At 38.8% G+C, this 23,994-nt stretch overlaps 1 protein-coding gene across 7 annotated transcripts in view; it reads right to left on the bottom strand.

Moving 5' to 3' along the window:
- The window catches only part of GHR (growth hormone receptor), a 313,850-nt gene that overhangs the window by 95,076 nt on the left and 194,780 nt on the right, over window positions 1–23,994 (bottom strand). For all 7 annotated transcript variants that reach the window (XM_015139960.3, XM_028849121.2, XM_078003848.1 and 4 more), the window contains 1 exon segment: window positions 8,561–8,626. In XM_015139960.3, the coding sequence (XP_014995446.1) occupies window positions 8,561–8,626 (66 nt within the window).

The raw sequence follows: 23,994 nt of genomic DNA, 5'->3' as shown, positions 1-23,994 counted from the left end.
AAAACAGTGTGGAGATTTCTCAAGGAAATTAAAACAGAACTACCATTCAACCTAGCAATCCCATAACTGGGTATATACCCAAAGAAAAATAAATCATTCTACAAAAAGGACGCATGACTCATATATTCATCACAGCACCATTCATAATAGCAAAAACATAAAATCAACGTAGATGCGCATTGTCGGTGGACTGGATAAAGAAAATTTGTTACATATACGCCATGAAAAGCTATGCAGCCATAAAAAAGAACAAAATTATGTCCTTTGCAGCAGCATGGATGCATGTGGAAGTCATCATTGTAGGTGAATTAACGCAGGAACAGAAAACCAAATACCATATGTTCTTACTTATAAGCAGGAGCTAAACGCTGGATAAACATGGGTATAAAGATGGCAACAGTAGACACAGAGGACTACTAGAGTGGGGAAGATTGGGAGGGGGTGTCAGTTGAAAAACATCAAGTAATATGCTCAATACCTGGGTAAGGGGATTTTTTGTACACCAAACCTCAGAGACATGCAATTGACCCATGTAACAAACCTGCACGTGTACTCCCTGAATCTAAAATAAAAGTTGGAAAAAAAGAATTAATTGTTTTTCTGTTTAGAATGGTTTGGCATACTTTTTTTTTAGAGGGCCAGAGAGTAAAGATTTTAGGTTTGTGGACCTATGATCTGTCTTAGCTACTCAACTCTGCCACTGTAGCCTCAAAGTAGCCACAGTCTGAAATAAACAGGCATGGCTGTGGTCCAATAAAACTTTATTTACAAAAATAAGCATCTGGTCTGAGGGCCAGTTTGCCAACCCTTGGTTTAAATATTTGTTGACCTAAAGAAAAAAAAAACACAGAGGTAGCTTACTTTGTACCAGACATTGTGAATTATACGCAAATAAATTTCCTATAAATCATATTATATTTTTAAAAGTCCTTTGAAAGTTGTATAACATTTTTTCCTAAGTAATAAGTTCTTTATTTAGCAAATAATCACCTCTTGTTATTTTTGGTTTAAATATATATTACCTTACATTGCATATATTTGCCATGAGACACACAATTACTTGAACTGCTATTTAGCAGTAACTACACTTGAATGCGTTGTTAAAGCCATAAATCTTTTTGTAAATGTGGTGTACAGTCTGCTTTCCCAGTGTGTAGGTTAAGTTGTATTAAAGTCTGGTTACACCTAAATAATAAATTCAAGATATATTCCCAGTGTATAAATGTACATTATTTGAAAAAACTGTTCCCTACAAGGAGGAGCCAGTGTGAACAGAGTGTCTTTCTGGACTTCCGGTATCCTTTCCTGGTGAGAGCCTCCTGTATGCAGAAGCTAGGGCTCTCTTGGGAGCAGTGATTAGAGCTGGTTTTGAAGCTGTGGAACTGAGCAGCAAGTCAGTGGGCTACAAGCTAGAATAACTCAAAGGTCACAACCAAAAAGGTCACAACCAACTGCTGGATGCTTTAACTTTCAAGAGTTACTAAAAGGTGTTCACCACCCATTGGGGTCACCCAGAGTGAAAGAATGTTGGTCTTGAATTATCCCTTTAAAAAATATGTGTTATGCTTTGGCAAAGAAACCATGCTAGAAGTCAGTATATACAGTGTACACAGGCATACTGAAAATTTTAGGAAGATGCTTAATCATCCTTCCTAGGCTTTACAAAAAAAATATTTTTTTTTCAGGCGGAATCTCGCTCTGTCGCCCAGGCTGGAGTGCAGTGGCACAATCTCGGCTCACTGCAAGCTCCGCCTCCCAGGTGCACGCCATTCTCCTGCCTCAGCCTCCTGAGTAGCTGGGACTACAGGCGCCCGTCACCACGCCCAGGTAATTTTTTTAATTTTTAGTAAGTAGAGACGGGGTTTCACCGTGTTAGCCAGGATGGTCTCGATCTCCTGACCTCGTGATCCGCCCGCCTCGGTCTCCCAAAGTGCTGGGATTACAGGCGTGAGCCACCGAGCCTGGCCTAAAAATTTGTTTTACTCACTTCTAAGATTAAGGCTTCTAGAGAATTATGCCCACAGATTTCTAATTATTTTCTTATTGTTTGAGTTCCAAAAGAAATAGAAGACCTCGATATATGTTTACAACCAGAAGGGACCTGCATTCCAAAGGTTTCATTAATAGTGCCTAAGCCAATGAACAGAGAGAAACAGGTCTCTTGTAAACTTAAGTGGTAAATATCTATTTACCACTTACCATTGCTCAGAAAATTGCTTGAAGTTGAAGGGGTATAAAAAAGTTAAGACCCAATATTTATCTTACATAAAATTCTTATCTCCCAACAATTTCGTGTGAAAGCAAAGCAGTATATAATAAAGCACTAACGTGTGAAACTAATGGCAGTCATTATCTGAGTATTTCAGGCTGGAAAAAAAGTCACTGCAAAGTCCATATAAGTAAAGACTGTTGTTTGAATTATTAACATAGTTGTATGCTTTTATTAATATTTTGCTTACCTAGGGACAGATACAACTCACTGCACTGGCAATATCTTCTTCACTCTCTTGGGCTGTTAAGAGACTTAAGCTGTTTTCTCTGTACCTCTATTTCTTCTTACATAAAGTGCATAATTTTACCTGCCTTCCTCTTATTTCAGAGAACAAGGAAGGGGGATAAATAATAACCCTAGGACATTTGGTGTTATCTGGAGATTAGTGCTTATGTGAGTCAGGAAAGGCTGAGCACTAGGTTGGGTACAAGAGAGAGCCACCATAACCACTCTTTCCTTAAAAGAGATAGCAAGAATCTATGTTTACTTACTAAATTGTTTACTGAATAGTTTATAAACAAGCAGACTGTCAAGAATTTAATGTCAGCTTCCATGTCAGAACCCAGTATCAATGCTGCTCCCTATTGCTTGTCCAAAGCTCAAGTTTTTTTTTTTTTTTTGTAACAAATAAAGGCTGTACATTCACTCTAAGATACCATCCCTGCCAGGACACATTTCCCTTATGTTATACTTAATTTAGTTGCATTATCAGCTAATAAGTTCTTGATGTTGAAAATATCTGATAAAAAAGAATGAAAGCAGAGAGGGTCATATACCTTCTATGGAGGCAGTGGTGGGCCACAGGCAGGAGTAGGACTATTTATGATTCCCTTGGCAGTTGAACTGATATGTCCTGCAATGTTATCCAAGACCGACCCATGACACTAGGTCCCTGACCTGAAGGAAAGGTTCTGTGGAAGGCTTTTGGGAAAGGCATAGTATTTATACTCAGCAATAGACAAGATAAAATTCTCCTCCTGTATATCTTTATCACTCTCCTTTCATAAATGACTGCTGAACCACATGGAGGAAACTCTGTGGTAGTCAAAGAGTACTTAAGATACTGGGAAGGTCTTGGCTTCTATTTGTTTTTTGCATTTTGTGTGGTGTGTGTGTGTGTGTGTATGTGCAAAATTCAATAACCATCCATAAAATACTCAGCATGTGTCAAGTACATAGCAGGTACCATAGGACACAACAATGTATAAGATATAGTCCTTATCTTTCGAGATAGTTCAGTATATTAAGGTAGGGGGTACAAAAAGCACTACATTTGGTTGAACCACATGACATAATGATTTTAGGGTCCAATATAGAGTTGACATGGGCAATTTCATACAGTTCAATTTAATACACATTGGAATAAAATATGATCCATGAGAGAATACAATAAATACCACGTAAGCTTACTATAGGGCCAGATACTATTGTAACTACTTTAAATGTATCAACACTTATAATTCTCACAACAATCTTATGAGGTAGGTACTATTAGCATCTTTATTTTAGAGATTGAAAAAAAAAAAGACACAGAGGTTATCAAATTTAGATAAGATCATATAGCAAGTAAGCAGTAGAACTGGGTCTTAAACTAAAGCTTACTCCAGAGGCTGACTACTTCAACCACGGTGCTACACTCTCTCCTTGCGAGAGAGGAAAAAAAGGCTACAATTCTAAAGCAGAAGCATGCATTCTCTTGAGGTAACTGGGCAAAGCTTTGTGGATAAAGTTATATTTGAAATATGGCTTATAGGACAAAATCTATGAAGGACTGTTTCAGACTGAGGGGAAAGAAGAGGAAATTACTGGTAAAAGGGCCAATGTAAATGGATACAATGAAGCAAGAATGCAGGGAATATAAACATAGGAGTACAAAGGATAAAAGGGAGATAAGGCTAGAAAAGTGTGTAAGATGAATGCTGTAGAATTTTCTGAATGTCAGGGAGATAAGTTTATTCATAATTTAGAGAACAGTTTGGAGCTACTATAGATGACTGGGCAGATGAATCACTAAATCAGAGATAGGCAGGAAGAATTAATCAAGAGCAAGTATGGTGGCTTGGAATAGGGAAAAATAGGAGGTAGGAAGAAAAATTAGGAAGCTAGGACAAGAGTCCAGCTAAGAATGTATATGGACCTGGACAAGCAAGATGAAGTTTACTACATTAAATTTTTGTCCTGCAAAAGTTTTTATTGAAGTTAATGTAACTCACAATTGTTTGAATGTTTGTGAACTTCTAGCATTCAAGCAATTCATTTGCTGTGCCAATCTAATATGATAATATTTTGGAATCCTTTCAAAAGTTGCCTCTGATCTCAGCCATTAATATTCATGTTCAAATGCCTATTTCATGAAACCTTAGACTAATTTATGCTCCAACAGGTAGTCAATAAAACTTGCTCCCGTTGGATATTCATTTTATTTTGAGGTAAAAATGCTATCAATCACAAAATTTACACTTTTATAGGAATACATGATAAATTCAGTGAAAAGCAATGACTTTTAAAACAGGGGAAAAATCTCCCTCAGAAAGATGTGCAATCATCTAATTTTTTTTCTCCACATGTGTTGAAAGTCTTATAAATTTGGCCCAAATGCTCATCAAATCCTCTGCCAATAAATAATCATGACAGAGAAATAAAATTCTTGAAAAAACACAAAGAACGTGCAACTACAGCACCCTAGCTGAGGTGCCTGTCTTATTTGGGAGTACTAAAAATGTTTTGCTTTTCTCTAGGAGATTGTAACTCTTCTCATTCTTCTCCCCAGAAACAAAAAGAAGTTTTCTTTGTAGTAAAATTATAGCATTACTTCTTTAAAATATAAAAAGTTGTCTGGATATCTCTTTAAACTGTAAACTCCCTCAACATTCTTCTTATCCTAAGTATGTGTTTTTGCTCATATTTACCCTGGGCTGACCTTTGCGTAAGTGGAGTATGCTGCTACCCACGTATGTGAACTGAAAGGTCCTTTTGGGGTTACTAACCAAAAATATATCTTTTTTTTCCCCAGAAAATGTTTCTAAAGAAACTAATCTGTGGAAGGCATGTTAGCATGTGCTCACTAACACAAAAATGCACATTCACATGGATTAAGACCTGTTGCAGGCACAGCAAAGCCCTAAGGGCTTACTTAGCAAATGGGACAGATAATTTTTGGTGAAGAAAGAGGTTACAGCAAGAGGTGATTCTTTAGGTGGTGCATAGCATGGGTTAATTTGAGCTGGTCTGGTTTGACCATATGTGTCTCTCCAGAGCTACTGAAATATCATGACCTCTCTCATAGACTAGCATGGAGAACAGAGGGATTGCTTCAGGCCGTAAGTATCAGGTTTTGACTGAAACTTAAAGGTGGGTAGGACTGATATATATTTACAGAATCCACGGCGGGGTGGGAGGAAGATAGATTCGATGACATGAGCAGTGTACCAGAGGAGGGAATATACAGTGTGTCTGGGATTCCCAGGTAAGTAGCCTGAACTTACAAGCTGGGGTGGGTGTTCAGGGTCTTGGGAAAGGTTTGAAGTTTAATGTTTAGGTAGTAGGGAGAGCATTAAAGATATTTACTTAGAACATAAGAAAATTATTGTTGGCAGGAGAAGATAGATGCAAGGAAGGAGAGATGGGGCAGCGGGTGGAAAGAGAGAGGAGGGAGATACTGCTAAATGGTCACTGCACTTCACTGACTGGTAGGAAGTTGTTCGACACATCCTCCATACCTAGAGGTTATATTTCAACAAGGCACAATGTTTGGGCTTCTTAGACCCAAGTATAAAGTAAAGGTGGCTTGGAGAGGGCAGTGGCATTTATTTTTTATGTTTGGTCAGTTCTGGCTAGGATTTGTCCTGACGGGGTTTTTATTTCATTTTTTCTTCCATGGGGTTTTGTTTTGAATCTGAGAACTTAGAAAAGTACACATAGGAAACATGCAAATTACAATTGTATATTCTCAGGACATTTCATGTTAAACACTAACTTTTCATGTGAAATTATCTCTTTAGGGAGCATGTGAGCTCCTTGATGTCAGGGCAGTATCTTACTCTGTCTCCCTCAGGGCATACAGCTAAAGGTTGAGTACACAGCAGATTGTTAAATATTTGTGATATGGTAACAACATATACAGTGACAGAGTGAGGGGATGTGAGCACTTGGGTCTATCACATCTGGATGTGAGGCTTATGATGATAAAGGCGATGATATGTTCAAGCATGTGCACTCTGATAGGTGCCCACTGTTACAGACCCTGATATAGGTTACTTTAGCCAATCATTCCTGCGACAGAGAGCAGGTAACTTTTGATAAGAAAAAGCTGGAAAGATAGGGGAAGTCAGTATCTATGTGATTTACCACATATGAATGATAATTAGCTAGTTGTCTTATGTATCATGAAGACAGGAAATCAACATATGCCAAATGACTGGTAGGAAGTTGTTCAACACATCCTCCATACCTAGAGGTTATATTTCAACAAGGCACAATGTTTAGGCTTCTTAGACCTTGTCACCTAATAAAGAAAATGACTTAACAGAAATCCTACTGCCACTTTGGGGGACAGCAGAGGGTAAAGTATTATGTGTCAGGAGGATGGTTTCAATGTGAAGCATGTAGCATTAGTAATGCATGTTTAACTGATTACTTCTCATTTCCTTACAGAATATAAAGGAGATCACTCATCTGTTGAATGAAGGGAGGTTTGGAATATACTGGCTGGGATAACCCAAACACAACCAAACAGCCATTTCTTTTACAACCTTTGTGTTAATTAGGAAGCAGCTTAGCATGTCAGATGCTTCTTAAACAGGAGGGCTATAAAGGATTTGTGGTCTGGCACAACTGACAATTGAATGACAGTTCTTAAAAACCGTACCAACTCTCCTTTTTGGTCACCTCCAAGGAAATAATGTTTAAATCTCACATTGGAAATTTATTCTGTAATTTAGTCGTAAAATTCAAATTATGATTTCATGACTCCAGAATTACCAACAAGAATAGCAATATCTTAACTGAATTAGGTACTCTGTCTTCCCTTCCCTTATTGCATAATATGGACTCTAGCATATACTTCCACTGATGAAAAACATCCATCCCTAAAATTTAATTAAACAAGTACCTACTACTATGGATCAGAATTTTTTTAGGAGATGTAAGGGATTTAGAAGAAGCATAAAATTTAGGCTTTGCCTTAAAGTTCAATAGAATTAATTCATTCATGCAGTCCACACAATCTGGTGAGTTCTATATGCAGGGCTAACAAACACACTAAAATGTCAGGAGGTAAACGCCATCATGTAGTAAAGGACAAAGTTCCACGGAAGCAGAGAAGGCAGAAAATTGTTCAGGCCTAGAGAATTTGGAGAAGCTTCCCCACAGAGTTGATGTTGGGGTTCTGTCCTGTGACTGAAGAGGAGATTGTCAAAGGACCAGGGGGGAATGTGTAAAGTCATTTTAAGAGTAAGAAGGAGCTTACAAGAAGGCATAATTCTGAAGCTTAAGGCAATCTGGTTGGAGAGACAAGTTTAACTTTCTATCAATGTAATCCTTAGATAAATACTTCAAGATAATAATGATAATAATTTTAAAAAGAATTTGTAAAAAGAGGCAGTTTCCTAAATTCAATAAATAATTGTTGATCCATGATGTATCATTTCCTCTTTTTTCCTCCTTCATTAATTTGGCCTTACTTAACCTCTAAGCATAAGCAAAAATAGAAAAAGCAGCCTTGCAGAGAAGTTGTATTAGTTTGTTTTCATTGCTGTAAAAAAGTACCTGAGGCTGGGTGATTTATAAAGAAAAATGATTTCAACGGCTCACAGTTCTGCAGGCTGTATTAGCATCTGCTTCTGGTGAAAGCCTCGGGAAGCCTATAATCATGGTGAAGTGGAACAGGTCTCTCATAGGGCAAGAGTGGGAGCAAGAGATTGAAGAGGGGGGTGCCACACACTTTTAAACAACCAGATCTCATGAGAACTCACTCACTATGGTGAGGACAGCACGAAGAAGAGGGTGCTAAACCATTCATGAGGAATCTGCCCACATGACCCAAACATCTCCTCCTAGGCTCCACCTCCAACATTGGGGATGACATGAGATTTGGAAGGGACAGACATCCAAACTATATCAGAAGTTAAGAAACAAATCCTTAAAAAATGTTTTGCTTGCCTATAAAATTTCATCTCAGTCACTATTCCAGTTACTAACATCCCAAATAAAACAGAGAAGGATAGTAGCTTAATTACACTAAAACATGGAAAATATCATTGAAGGAAGAAAAAGAACTGAAATTCTTACTTGTCTTTAGGCCTGGATTAACACTTTGCAGACTCCAGGATGCTCTGCTAAGGATAGCTGCTGTGGCTGAAACAGAAAGAGAAGAAAACATTAGTCATTCCTGTCCTAACAATCTCATACGACCCTGTATAAACTAAAAATAAAATCCTCAGCTCCCCAAACCAACTGAATGGACCCCTTCTTGGCCAAGGGGACTCCAGAGAAACTTGAAAACTTGGGTTCCTGGCCACAATGGGAAGGCAAGTCAGATATGCCTCCCCTTTGGAGTTTAGTCACAAGTGACCAGCATTAATGTTAAAATAGAGATCATAAGACCGACAAAATAGACTCTTTGGGCAATAAGATACTAAATTATAAACAAGACCTTAGGCCATGCAAGGCAAGGGTTAAGTCACACCTGTAGGCCATTAATCTTGCTAAACAGGTCATTTTGTGGCTGACTCTGACATAGCATCCTTATCTTAATTTAAATATTTCTTTTTGCTAACTCTAAGCTTTTGTACAAAGTTTTGTTCCTTTAACCAACTGCAGATTAAAGAATCTCTGAACCAAACTATGCCCTGCAAGTCCCCACTTGAAGATATCCTGCCTTTTCAGGCTGAACCAATGTATACCTTCCATGTACTGATTTATGTTTTTGCCTGTAACTCCTGCCTCCCTGAAACATGCAGAACCAAACTGAATCTGACGGCCTTGGGCACACTTTCTCAGGACTCCTTGAGACTGTGTATACTGGTGATATGGACAGGAGACAGGGAAACACTGGGTAGAAGAGGGTAGTTCCTGCGCAAAGGTCCCACCCTCAAGCCTGAAGACCTGCAACCCTAAATGGAACAGGCATTTCCGTTTTCATGTCCAAAAAGCTGCCTTTTGGCCCAAAACACCCCCTATCCTGCACCCATATAAACTCTGAAGCCCAGGTTCCAGAAGCAGACCAGCAGACCAACAGACCAGCACACCAGCAAGCCAGCTGACCAGCAGACAGATGGTGAAATGATGTGGCAGAGAGAGAGAGAGAGAGAAGAGGACCATCTGGGCGCTGAGAGGAGCTTGGCTGGGGGAGGTTGAAGAGTCCAGCCACTGGGTGGCTGGACTTCAGAGGAAGTTCACCTTCCCAATCCATCCCCATTTCCCACTCCCCATCCATCTTGCTGAGAGCCACCTCCACTACTCAGTAAAACCCTGCACTCGTCCTTCGAGCCCCTGTATGATCTTATTTTTCTAGGACACTGGGCAGGAGGTTGGAATACAGAAAGCTGTCACTCTGGCCTTCTGCCCTTGCTATAAGGCAGAGGGTCCATTGAGCTGATTAACACTCCAGCTGTCTGTGGACTGCAAAGCTGAAAGAACTTTGTAACACTGGGGTTGCGGGCACCCCACCCCTAGACACTACTGCAGGGCTAAGGGGCCAAAGCACTTGCCCCAGCCTCTGCACCTGACTGTCTGTATTCTCCCCCTAGGGGTTTGAGCAGTGGGGCAACTGAACAGGTGAGCCAGACCCCTGTCGCATGCTCTGTGAGAGGATCAGGGAACTCACTCATTTCAGTGGGGCCACAGTCACTTATAATGGCCCAGAATAAATCTCTAAAATATTTTACAGTTTGATTTTTCTGCTAACACCTCTTATGGCATCATTTTCAAATGACAAAGTATGATTTCTCCTCTCATAATAACCCGCTTTTTAAAAATAAAAATTGTGCCTAACCTACCTAACCTCTAAAAAGAACTCATAAAAATCATATCCAATGAAAACCTGGTCTTAATTACCTGTGGTCTCAAGCCTAGACACAGTAGGGAACAATTTTTAAAAAAATGATTTCCTACATTATTTGAGTTTAAACTTGAATCTTATTTGTAAGAATGAGGAGAAATATAAATTCTTTTTAAACAGTATGAAAATAAGTTCAGTAAAAAAAGTTTTTTTTAGAAATCAACATGTGAATGATCCTGGAAGTAGGGAGGGAATGAAGGGAGGTGAAAAGCTCAACATGAGAGACACAGAAGTTTATGATGTGAGATGATCAAGTTTATGATGTGAGATGATCAGTATAAACACAGTCATAATTTGATTGACATTAGTAGTAGGTGGCATAAAAAACAGGAAAAAATGAAAAATGATGAATGTAGTATCACTCTACCTTTAAGTATTACAATGGGTTGCTTTGTAAGCATCCCAGCTAGAAAAGTATGCATCTCTTGTCTGGGTTTGGTAGTGAAAGGTGTTTCTCCAGAATTCCCCATATCTGATCACGTTACCTCTAAGTTATTCTTAGATAACTTGACTGTGATAACTTAGATAACTTTACTGTGAGCTCAGGCTCACAGTAAACATTGAGTTTTACCTCCCAGTGAAACTACTGGTGATATTGTGAAATACCTATTTGATCTTGTTTCTGTTTCTTGACAGTTCCTAAAATCCTTGGAATCTCTGGAGTGATAAGTGTTTTTCGTATGCTAATGAGTTGTCTGACGCCTGGGGGCTCCTGGAGAGCCTCAGGATGGGGGATGGTCACAGGAAAGACCAAGAGTTGATTAGAGGTTGAGACAGTTCAGCCCCACTCTCCAACCTCTGGGAAGGGGAGAGGGACTGAAGGTTAATTTGATCACCAGTGGCCAAGGTCTTAATGTGAGAGATTCTGGATAGCTGAACATGGGAAGATGCTGCACTCAGAGAGGTCATGGAAACTCTGCAACTCCAAGTCCCATATCTTATCCTATCCATCTCTTCATCTGTGTCCTTTGTAATATCCTTTCTAATAAGCTGGTAAATGTAAGCAAGCTGTCCCAAATTACCAAACCTGAGGAGGAGGTTGTGGGAACCCCAACTTACAGCTAATTGGCCAGAAGTATAGGTAACAACCTATTACTTGCAATTGGCATCTGAAGTGACGGGCAGTATTGTTGGACTGAGCCCTAAACCTGTGGTATCTGATGCTATTTCCAGGTAGATAGATAGACTGTCAGAATTGAATTGAATTAGAGAACACCCACTTGGCGTCCCATTGAAGAACCTGTTGGAGAATTTGTGTGGAGAGAGATTCCCACCCAGGACTAAGTTTCAATCTTTTATCTTGCCCAAATTCCTACCCAAGGGAGTCATGACCTACAAACCAAGGGTTCTCATTAGATGGGTTTTATTTGACCCTGTATATTGTGACTTGATTTTCAATCTGACTCTGGCATAACATTATGAGACAAGGAAAAAAATATTTAACCCCAAAATATATTTCCTTGTCATGCCTTGAAATGGCCCTACAAAGTCTTTTATGGGAAAAATCCACATTCTATAGCAAATCTCCTTCCCCCTTTGTTTTCCTTCCTTCCTTCCCAGATCCAGGCAATAATCAACTAAGAGCCAGGCACTGTTTTAGGTCCAATAAGAAACATATATTAACCTGAATGGTCCTTTCCATTAATCCCAGGTCTTCAGACAAACTCAACTAATTGTCAACCAGAAAATGTTTAAATTTACCTATAGCCTGGAAGCCCCCTGTTTGAGTTGTCCTGCCTTTCTGAACCAAACCAATGTATTTCTTAAATGTATTTAATTGATGTCTTATGCCTCCCTAAAATATATAAAACCAAGCTGTACCCTGACCACCTTGGGCACATGTTCTTAGGACCTCCTGAGGGCTGTGTCATGGGCCATGGTCACTGACATTTGGCTCAGAATAAATCTTTTCAAATATTTTACAGAGTTTGACTCTTTTGGTCAACACCACACACATTTTGGTGATCTCTGGTCACTAAAATATTCTGTGTTGTGAGAGTATAGTGGGAGAAAGTGAATTTATTTTGTTTTCTACATACTCTCAGATTATTAATACTTTTGTTTCAGTCCTTAATAGAAACCCACAGTAACAATGCCAAGAAATCTATTTCTGATATAAAACAAGAAAGAGAAAGAAAATAAAGATGTACTGGCCAGTGAGCTGACTCATTCCCATCTCTCTGAATGTCAGAGCCCAGTGAGTCCAATTCACCTTCCCCGAGCCGCTTTTTAATGTACTTTTTCATTAACTCCTCCCAGTTAGCTAACTGGGAAGCAGCCTTTCAGCTGTGAAAGTGTTTCTTTTTTATTCTCTCTCTAAATTTTACTAATATCTTCATCTATAGATCATTTACTCTCATATGCAATAAGAAATTATGACAAAAAGCAAACATTTTCCTAGAGTAAATAAAGTACTACACCTTGATTTTAAAGTGACCAGAAAGCAAAACTGCATTGTAACAATTCCTTCAAACATACTTGCTGCTTTGATACTCTAAGTCTTTATTATTATCATTATTTTCTAGAACCATTCCCATCACCATCACAGATCTTTGCTACAAATCAGAGAACACTTTGTTTCATTATTTCTTTCTCTAAGTTGAGCACTAAAGGAGGACCTTCGATCAAGGTTCAGTAAGTTTGTATAACTGACAACTATGTATTACTTGAGAAAATTTTGATAGTTCGAAGGATGAAAAAAATTAAGTTAATCTAAATGATAACAAAGAAAGTGAAAGGAAACTTTTGTAGGTAATAGGTTTATGGCATACATGCAGTTATAATTTCATGGATGTATACTTATCTCCAAATTCATGAAGCTGTATACATTAAATATGCACATATTTTTGTACGCCAACTATACCTCAAGAAAGTGATTTTAAAAGTATGTTAATTATGGGATAGCACATAAACATATGTGTTATTTTGGTCAAAATTACGTAGGAAGTTTGTCTCAATTTTCAGCTTGAATCTGAGAAAACGAATGGACGACAATTTCCAGGCCTAACATCAGCAGTAAAGTTGACGAATTTTTCCATGATGGCAGAAATGGAATGTGGGGGTCAGTTATGAGACCCTAAGGAGAGTGTAGAGCCAGAGCTCAGGCCTGGAAATGCTTGGGGAGCCCTGGCCAGCCTTGAATCTTCACAAACCAGCATTTAATTTTTTTGCAAGCAGACATCTGGTGACTTTGCCTTTATCGTGCATTTGGTGACATTTTCACAAACCAAAAACTCTTAATCAGCTCACACTCCTGAAAATATGTAATGAATCAAGACATAAAAGGAACAAATGGTACCCTCATGGAAAGACTATAGATTTATGCTACTGCTGAGAGGGTGCTCGTTAAAAAGTAAAGCACAATGAACAAAATTGCGCTGGCTTAGCAAATGGAAGTGTCATTCTCAGTCATCAATTTTAATTAGTGTCAGAGCCATGTACCTAATATCTACAGGTGCTGAGCAGTAAGGGAAAAACAAGTAAAAGAAGACCATAAGCAGAGAATCACATCCAATAGTAACAAAATTAATGAAACCATTACAAACTGTGCTCTTGGTTATGATCTGCAAGGACTCCATTTATTAACTATTCCCAACAAATCAATAAATAGGCACTTTTAAATGCTGGGTTATAAAATAAACTACCTGCAGCCCCTGGCCTCAATGAGTCCAGTTTTCTAGGCAGGGATCTATAAAGAAAGAAGGATCAAGCATTGGAGGAACAGTGGAATATCTGTTAACAAATTTGGACAAACTTCCTGGGGAAGGTGACTCCTTGAGACAGGTGCTAAATTTGGGATAAAGGGTAATGTAGAGGAAAAGAAAGGGCAGTTGAGGCTAAAGAAACAAAGGTGCAGAAGGTACAAAGGTACAGAAGACACAGCCTGGGCATATAAAGAGTTGTGATGTGTTGGGAGTGCATAGATGGAGCTGAGGATGTGTTGAGTTAGGGAAGAAGCAGGGGCACATCAGGGAGAACCTTGCCAAAGAACTTAATTTTGATTCTGCAAACATGGGGAACTACTAATTTGCTATGCTTTGAGGTGGAGCACCTCACAGTGGACTTACCAAGACTAGAACCGACTGCAGTTGAACTTTCTCTACTTACACCCAACTTTGTACTCAACTTCCCAACAGAAACACGTATCTGGGCCTTGGTTTCTCTGTGTTTAAAATTGGGAGAGTAAAAGTATCTATACATATATAAGATTTAAATCAGTTAGTATATGCTAATCATTTCATTTACAATACAATTAGTGATAAGTAAATGTTATACATGCTTATCATTGTTATTGTTTTTGTCATTGTTATTATTGCTAGCCACTACCTTGACAGCCGGGGCATGTCTTTTCCTATGGAGAAGACGCCTATGGAGTCTAATGTGTTTACATTAGACTTTGTGCACTTAGGGTTTTGCTGATGTGAAGATGGGATATTGTCATAAACCCAGCTAGACTATTTAGGTCCTCCCGGTGCAGGCTGTATGTAGGCAGTGGTTTCTATTCTTTAAGAGTGTTTGGCAAATGTATCGGTGGAGTAGGGGATGGAAATCTACTTATGGCAATGATTCATTCAGCCTGAGACTAAATGCAGTCAATCCCAGTTCTCTAGTGTGTTATTAAGGGAGCAAGAGTAGGAGAATCAATGTTCTGGCAAGAATAATAATTCACCAGTTGGATAGCAATGGCATTTTGAAACATCCCTGAATAGACAGTGCAAATACAAGTAAACATAGTACCATATACAGCAACTGTTCTATACAATTACAGGAGGTAATGCATGTAAAGGGCCTCACACAGCATTTATTAAATATACCAAGTCTAGGTCTTTGGTCCAGATCGACAGAGTCTGAATCTCTAGGTCCCTGGTCACTCTACATTTTGGAAAGGTCCTGAGAATATGTATGCTTACCTTGCCCTTCCACACCCCTCCCTGACAGGCGATTCTTATGACAAGACACAGTTCAGGACACTTTTCACTATACCTTCTTGCGCTGATCAGAATCACCATATCCTCTTCAGCGTTCTGCCTCTAGGGCTTCCCCACTATGTGCCACAGTTGGTACTCATGAGGAGGCATTTGATAAAGTACATGCTGATTGATTTATCTCAATGTCACAAGCATTCTGGAAAGTTATACTGATGAAGCCAGGTTGCTGAAGTGTTGAGCAGAAATACGCTTCAGGGATCAATTCTCAAAGAACCAGGTGAGACCCTTAGCAGCCAGGCCCCCACCTTTTGCTCTGTGGTTGGATACTACTCAGTGGGTCCTCAGGCTGCAATCCTCTTTTTGATCATGGCTACCCCTTGGCATACCAAGTCCACCGGGCCTGAGTGCAGTGACAGCTCTACGCTGGAATTTCCTTTCTTTTGTGGCTCAGTGAATTAATTACATTCCCATCCATAGTTTCTCCTGAACCAAAGTGTATTATCTTGTACATGTTATGACTCTTGGCAGCTCTAAAGAAGCCTGTGCAATCTAAACAGGAAATCTCTGAGCCTTTCCAGGAGACAGTATTACCTCTCCACATCTCCACATCTCCATGAGGGAGTGTATTTCTTCTATACTTAAACAGTAAATCATACGGCATATTACATGAGCTAGAGAATTTAAACAAATAACACAGGAACTGTGAAATGGTGCTGGTGGTTTCAAACACTTTTTAATGCTTTACAGTAAAATAATAGATAACAAATTTGGAAGAGAAACCAGTGTCATAGAAAAAAGCACATGTTTAAATAAATCTGCAGCGGCCACATTTTGCTGTAAATGTATTTTGAGAAAAGCAAGGCTTCAAGGTAACGAGAATCAATGTGCAATGATAAAGACCTTCTTTTCTCACAGGTCCTATCTCTGGCTTAGAGAGACAAATGTGGAAGTTTCCTAACAACTTCAAGCTTCACATATTTATTTCCTGTCTAGCAGTGCTCTGCTTTGTGAGTTTTTCATAAACATCCTCCTGACATAAGCTTGTGCATGTGCTGAGACATCCGCTTGCAATTACAGACAGATACTAGAGTCTGGCTTTTCTAATGTAGTCCCTAGCATAATAAGGCCAGTTAAAGGTGCAGTAGTGACGTCCAGGGAACACACTGGTGGTGGTGTTTTCACAAAGAATACTGAAAGGAGCAGGTAATATGAATGCTGGCTCTCGGCTGGCCTGTATCTTCCTTCTGCAAAGCTTCCCAGTAATTCCTCCAGTTTTTCCTTCCTACTGTTGCAAGAGCAGCGAAACATCCTGCCCAGCTAGCCACCCTGAAAGCTGCTTTTCATTACGGAGAACAGCAGAGGTGTCAACACCAGGCCATAATCAGTAAGAGAGTTTTCTATGCCATGTGATAACAGGAGTGCAGATTAATCACAGCAATGCTAAAAGGAACAAACAGAATCACAGTTTGGCACTGTGCCAAGATTAATTCTAGGTAGGCCAGCCAGGAACATATGACTGAGACTGAGATTGGAAGGATATTCAAAGAGAATATTAGAAAGTTAGATGGAGTTGTAATGGAGAATGATAGAAGTGACTATCTCTTCTCTGATAATGTTAGCATAGATGTTTTTAAGATTTGTGATTTCACTCATTCAAAATAGTAGTGAGGAGGCTGATTTAATTAAGCCTGGAGCTCAGATGGTGACTCATAGGTAGTGTGCTAGAGCCACCTTCTCTTCCCAATTCTGTGTTCAGTTGCATCATGTTATCAACTTTAAATCAGCCACAGTGGGAATTTTTACACCAAAATAATTGGCAAGTCCAACAAATGAAGACTTCCTACCTTCTAATCCTGTGCAAAAGCATCCAACTTTCAAGGTCAATCTGAGTGTCTTCTTTAGGAAGCACTTTTTCTTTCTCCCAGTTGGGATCCATCTCTGCATTCTTTGTGCTTCCACAACACCAATTTTGTTTTTAATATCTGGACAATGGCACTTATTATTCCTTGTCTGATATGTTAGTTATCTAACTGCCCAATGAATAATAAGCTTGAAGTCTGAAGGTAAGGATCATGGCTCATTCTCCTTTTGATCCATCACAGCATTAGCACAGTTCCTTAAATATAGGGAGTGCTCAATACATATTTGTAATATTCCTAAATATTTTACTTTCAAAAATGTCGTGAGGCATTATGATTTTACTTATAATAGTACTTTGAATTTACCATACATTTTGTGGTCTCTGAATCCTCAGTTTGCACAAAAGAAGATTTTAAAGTACATCATCAGATCCTATAGCAAGTGTCCTTTTGGAACCATGAATACTCAAATTTGAGGTAAAGTCAACATATTTTAACTAGGTTTATGACATCTGGTCCCTTGCTAGTGTTTGATAAGGGAAAAAATAATAAAAATAAGATTAATTTCTTCCACTCACTGTCACCTGCATGAAGGCATTTGTCTGGTTTTGCATGTGGTGCTTGTTGCCTGCTACTTGTTTACTAGGATGATACTGGTAGTAGTTATTCTTAAGTCCCAGGAATTAGTTGTTTTGGCAAATCCATAGATCTTCTTGTTCAGACCAGGTGCCATTCAGCATGTCAGAGGTGTCCTAAGAAAGCATATACTTTGGCAGAGGCTTTAAGGTGTATTTTTCCCTCTATGGGCAAAGGCATCTTTCATAAACAGGTTGGTCTGGGCTCCTGCCACTCTGTCTGTCGTTTCCAAGCTCACTCTTCAATTTCCATCCAACATTTCTTGAATAAATTTCGTTCTCTTGGAAGTAGGTATTTCAGAGCCAGAAAAAGTAATCCTGAGTTAAGAGTTGCTGTGTGTGAGTACTTACAATGTGCTATGTCTGTCCTATGTGCTGGAGATTCAATGGTAAAAATAGCAGATGGAATTCTGCCTCCCTGGACCCATGTTCCAGTGTGTACGGGGACAAACACATAAGCAAATAGACGTGTACTATAATGCCAGGCAGCTGGGAAGATGTGGGGAGAGTGGCTCTTACAGATCTGAAGGTATGGTAATGAGCCACACAGATGTTTTGTGGAAGAACATTCCAGGCAAAATGAAGCAAGAATATAGGCCCTGAAATGGATTTGAGGAGTAGAAAGGAGGTGTGTGTGGCAGGAGTAGAGAGAGTGAGGGAAGAATAGAAGGATTTGAGGTTGTGGAGGTGCAAGAGGCCAGATGTTGCAGGGTCTTGAAGCCTGGAAATAAACTTATGAACTGTTCACCATGTCAGATTCCATAAAATAGGCCCCAGTAAGCTGGAATTGCGATTGCTATCCCCCTATGATGTATCTTTTCCACTGCGATCCTTTACCGTCATAGTTGGGAATTGGGAGGTCTTGGGGATGGGTCCTTAGGCTATGTGGTATGTGGCTTTAATTCACTAATTAACTTTATTCCATGGTACTTGGTCTGGGTTACAGGCACAGACCAGAGGGCCATTTGTTTTTTTAAGACATATTATTCAGCACCTATTATGTGCAAGGCACAATACTAGGCCCTGGGATACGGTGGTAAACAGACTAATGCTGGTCCCAGGGTTCATTTCTTTGCCCCAGACCAACATATCTGCTTAGGTCTTTGTCTACCTTATACCATTCTCCTTGCTTTCTCCAGAAAGGAGGGAAGATCAGAGGCAATTTCCATCTATAAAGTAGAAATAATATTTCAAAAAATGATATAATGTATGTGAAGTACTGAGCAGAATGCTTGGCACATAGTGCTTCTGATTATGATTGCTGGTGAATTAATGGTATTTATTATATATGTCACTCATCTGATAGTTAATTATGTCTTATGCTGTATCTTGCATTATTTGCTTTGCATGTTTATGTTGTTGCTCCCTCAATTAGATTGTAAGTCTGTTGAAAGTAGCAACCTCATTTTATCTTTTCCAACTCTGCACACAGCAGGCTCTCAATAAATATTTGTAATATGTTGACTCTCTGACCTTTTATTCTAACAACCTCTTTTTAAATTAATAAGCAGTCTTAGCAGAAAAATGCACATATTTCATGGATTTATCTGTCACTTTTGTACATAGTAAAAAGGAAAACTTTGATGTAGCTACCCTCACATACTTGAATCAAACATTTTAGATTCACTTTCTAAAGGGCAATTTTGGAAAGGAATTGTTGACACTCTCTTTTGGTCAACATGGAAGTGGTTCCAGAAACTATTTTGCAGTAGAAAATGGAAGCTCTACTAGAAAGCGAATGAAGATGGATAAGGTGACAGTCTACCTAGACAAGTCCCTGGACAATAAAGTACCTACCTGATGCTTAGTTTTTTGAACTTTGCCCTTTTTGTGTTGTGCCTTCTGAAGTTCTTGGCTCTATTGAGAAGTATCCTTTATGGGCACTGAACTTTAAATCTAAATCTAACTTCAGTTAAAAATTTTAAAATGAACAATTAAATGAGAGTCAAAACCATAATCAAATCACACAACATCGTTTAAGGTGGAAAATTATACCAGGTATGAAAAAAAAAAGTTTCATAGCTATAAGGCAGGCAATGCCTTAAAAGTCTAGAATATAAATTTCGTTTCCTTGTTTGAATTCTATTTAACATGATGACAATACGACATAAAGAAACAAGTCAAAAGCCTCATTGATAAACCATACACGGCCACTCCACTGGCCATAGATGTCTTGCACAGTGTGTCTTTGTGTCAGCCTGAAGGGGCAACCTGCCCCATATGCTTTTTGGAAGAACAGGGACACTGTATGGCTTTAAGTATTCCCTGATCGAATGTGGGAAAAGAAGCAGTTAGCCAAGTTCTCAACACAGTATTTATTGTGCTGAGGCCAGGAGGTGAGGGGGGAGGGACAGAACTCCTACACAACTTCTGCCTTGTTCTACTTTCTGGTGGGTATAAGTTAAAAAGATTGACAAAGATACCTCTGGGTAAATGATGTAAGGAAGATCCAGGGCTTCAAGTTTAGGATCTGTAGCAAATGCTGTGTTGGTGTATGTGTGTGTGTGTGTGTGTGTGTGTGTAAAATGAACTGCCTAGCATAAGCTAGTGCCACTGAAGAGCAACCAAAATAATGTGTGACCATTTAGATTACAAATGAGTTTGGCTTGCTATTAGCCCCTTGCCCTAAATTAGAAAACCCAGTGTTCTTCTTCTTCTTCTTCTTTTTTTTTTTTTTTTTAAGGGAATGAGCATGTACAAAAAGGGGATCTATAGAAGCCAGAAATCGTTGGGCCACCAACACCATTTCAAACAATAATCCCAACAAGACATTTCTCTTTCTAAAGAACACCACCAAAAAAGAATTAAAAACCTACATGGAAAGCATCCTCTATTTTTGGCTTCTTAGGGGTTGTGCTCCCAGGAATTTCCTTTCCATTCCTGGATCTTTTAAGTCCCTGTCTGAATGGCTATCTCTATTTCTTAATTTCTCCTCTTCTGAATCTACTTTGGTTTTACTTCTAATCCTTCTGTTCCACTAAAGCTGTTCTTATCAAATTCAATAGTCCCTTCTTATTTCTTACATTACTTAACTTCTCAGATGCATTTGATCCAGTACATTACTGTTTTTTAAAAATATGCTCTTTGCTTAGATTCGAGGATGCCTGATCTACTTGCTGTCACTTCTAGCTCACTGAGTGTTCTTTCTTGGTCTCCTTTACTGCTTCTCCTCCTCTGCCTAACCCATAAATATTGTCCTGTCACAAAACTCTTCCCTCCAATATTGTAGCTTTTTTTTTTTTTCTCTTGCAAAGGGCATCTCATCAAGTCTCATGGCTTTAAATATCATCTACACGTTGATGGTTCCAAATTTCTATCTTCAGTCTGAGCCTCTTCATTGAACTTCAGACTCTAATCAGCCTCTTCAGCATCTTCAGTTGGTATCCAATAGGCATCTCAATCCTAACACAGAACTCTTGACTAATGTCTGAAAAAAACTATTCTTTCTAAATTCTTCTTCATCCCTGAAAATTGTTTCACCATCCACTCAGATACTTAAGCCAAACACTTCTGAGTCATCTTTGTCACTTCACTTTCTCTAACTTCCTCCAACTCATTTTTTTTTAATTTTTTTTTTTTATTCTTTAAGTTCTAGGGTACATATGCACAACGTGCAGGTTTGTTACATATGTATACTTGTGCCATGTTGGTGTGCTGCACCCATCAACTCGTCAGCACCCATCAACTCGTCATTTACATCAGGTATAACTCCCAGTGCCATCCTTCCCCCCTCCCCCCTCCTCATAATAGGCCCTGGTGTGTGATGTTCCCTTTCCCGAGTCCAAGTGATCTCATTGTTCAGTTCCCACCTATGAGTGAGAACATGCGGTGTTTGGTTTTCTGTTCTTGCAATAGTTTGCTGAGAAGGATGGTTTCCAGCTGCATCCATGTCCCTACAAAGGACACGAACTCATCCTTTTTTATGGCTGCATAGTATTCCATGGTGTATATGTGCCACATTTTCTTAATCTAGTCTGTCACTGATGGACATTTGGGTTGATTCCAAGTCTTTGCTATTGTGAATAGTGCTGCAATAAACATACCTGTGCATGTGTCTTTATAGCAGCATGATTTATAATCCTTTGGATATATCCCCAGTAATGGGATGGCTGGGTCATATGGTATTTCTAGTTCTAGATCCTTGAGGAATCGCTATACTGTTTTCCACAATGGGTGAACCAGTTTACAATCCCACCAACAGTGTAAAAGCGTTCCTATTTCTCCACATCCTCTCCAGCACCTGTTGTTTCCTGACTTTTTAATGATTGCCATTCTAACTGGTGTGAGATGGTATCTCATTGTGGTTTTGATTTGCATTTCTCTGATGGCCAGTGATGATGAGCATTTTTTCATGTGTCTGTTGGCTGTATGCATGTCTTCTTTTGAGAACTGTCTATTCATATCCTTTGCCCACTTTTTGATAGGGTTGTTTGTTTTTTTCTCATAAATTTGTTTCAGTTCTTTGTAGGTTCTGGATATTAGCCCTTTGTCTGATGAGTAGATTGCAACAATTTTCTCCCATTCTGTAGGTTGCCTGTTCACTCTGATGGTACTTTCTTTTGCTGTGCAGAAGCTCTTTAATTTAATTAGATCCCATTTGTCAACTATGGCTTTTGTTGCCGTTGCTTTTGGTGTTTTAGACATGAAGTCCTTGCCTATGTCCTGAATGGTATTCCCTAGGTTTTCTTCTAGGGTTTTTATGGTTTTAGGTCTAACATTTAAGTCTCTAATCCATCTTGAATTAATTTTCGTATTTAACCATCAACAAGTTCTTTCAGTTCCATCTCAATCCATTTACTTCTCTCCATCTCCTTTGTTATTATAGCCCATGCGCCCAGCACCTTTTTCCTGAACAATCAAATAGATTCCTAACTGTTCTTCCTACTTCCACTTTTACCTTCCTTCAATTAACTACCAAAACAACTAACCACCAAAACAATTAACCTTTTTAAGGCATGAAGATCATGCTACCTTACTGGCTAAAATTCTCTAGTGGCTTCCCATGTAATCAGAGTAAAGTCCAAATTCCTTATCATGGCCAGCAAGATCCCCAAGTGGTAAATATGATCACAGATCATTAGTATGATCTTTCCTAACAGAAAAATGGGAACCAAGTGTATGTTGTAAGCTAGCAGCATAAGAGCGTGAGTGGATACTATGACCTCCAAAACATTCTAGAAGTCACATTAAAATGTGGACTATTTGTAATACTTATTTCCAATCATTAGAATCTATCTAAAGCTTCTAGGAATTTACATTGTTTTCCCTCTGCGAACATTTTCTTACAATAGATTGGCATATGTGGGTATATTTTAGAAATATTACAATTGGTAGTCATATAATTTTCTTTAATTATAACTCAATTAATTGTATGGGTTTTTTTTTTCTTCCAAATTTCTACTGCTATCATGTAGGCTTAGAAAGTAACCTCCCTTGTTTCTTGAGTTTCTTGAGTTTAGCACATAATATGTGCTGACTTCACAAACAGACACATACATAAAGGTAAGGGGATGATATATATATACTGTTTGAAAATATCTCCCTTAAATCTATTTCTTGATGATGAAAAATATTGTGATGAAGAGTTAATTACACATAATCATTTGTCAATACATTTATAGTGAGCATTTCCTAAATGCCTAGCTCTTGGTTAGGTTAGTACTAAAGAGAACTAGTCGAAGACAGGATTCCTGAGCTTAGAAGTTACAATCTAGTCAGAGAGCAAAACTAACAACAGAACAGTTGTCACCAGAGGCTCCTAAGAGCTAAAATGTTTAGAACTAGCTGATGCCCAAGAGTGATACATTTCTGCTAAAAGTTTCTGTAATTAGTAACATGAAGAAATGAAGGTATAGGTTACTGGTAAAGCTAGAAAAAAAAATCCTTATTTTTTCTGTAGCAGTTTTTTTTCCTTTGCTGTAGAGTTTACAAAACTTTAAGGGTACATTCTTGCTAACAGTCCATGTTTAAATTCCGTCAGAAGCAGGTATGTATTTTTTGCATATCATCAGGGTGCAAGGAATGCCACATTATTGTACTTCTCTAAAATGATTTAAGTCTGACTGTGAGCCTGCCCAACTTTTACCAAGTTAGTGAGATACTCAATTTCAGCCATCACTGTGGTTCCGTTTGCTACTACTGGGTCAAGGGAGGGTCCTTGGAGATCTTACACAGGGATACACATTTTAAAAAGCCTTCATAGTTTTTCTTTTTCTTCTCCTTGGGTCTTAACTCTCCTTAA

This window comes from Macaca mulatta, chromosome 6 (genome assembly GCF_049350105.2).
Source record: "Macaca mulatta isolate MMU2019108-1 chromosome 6, T2T-MMU8v2.0, whole genome shotgun sequence".
In the NCBI taxonomy this organism is placed as follows: domain Eukaryota; kingdom Metazoa; phylum Chordata; class Mammalia; order Primates; family Cercopithecidae; genus Macaca; species Macaca mulatta.
Note: the sequence above shows the minus strand (reverse complement) of the source record. Positions and strands in the feature narration are given on the sequence as shown.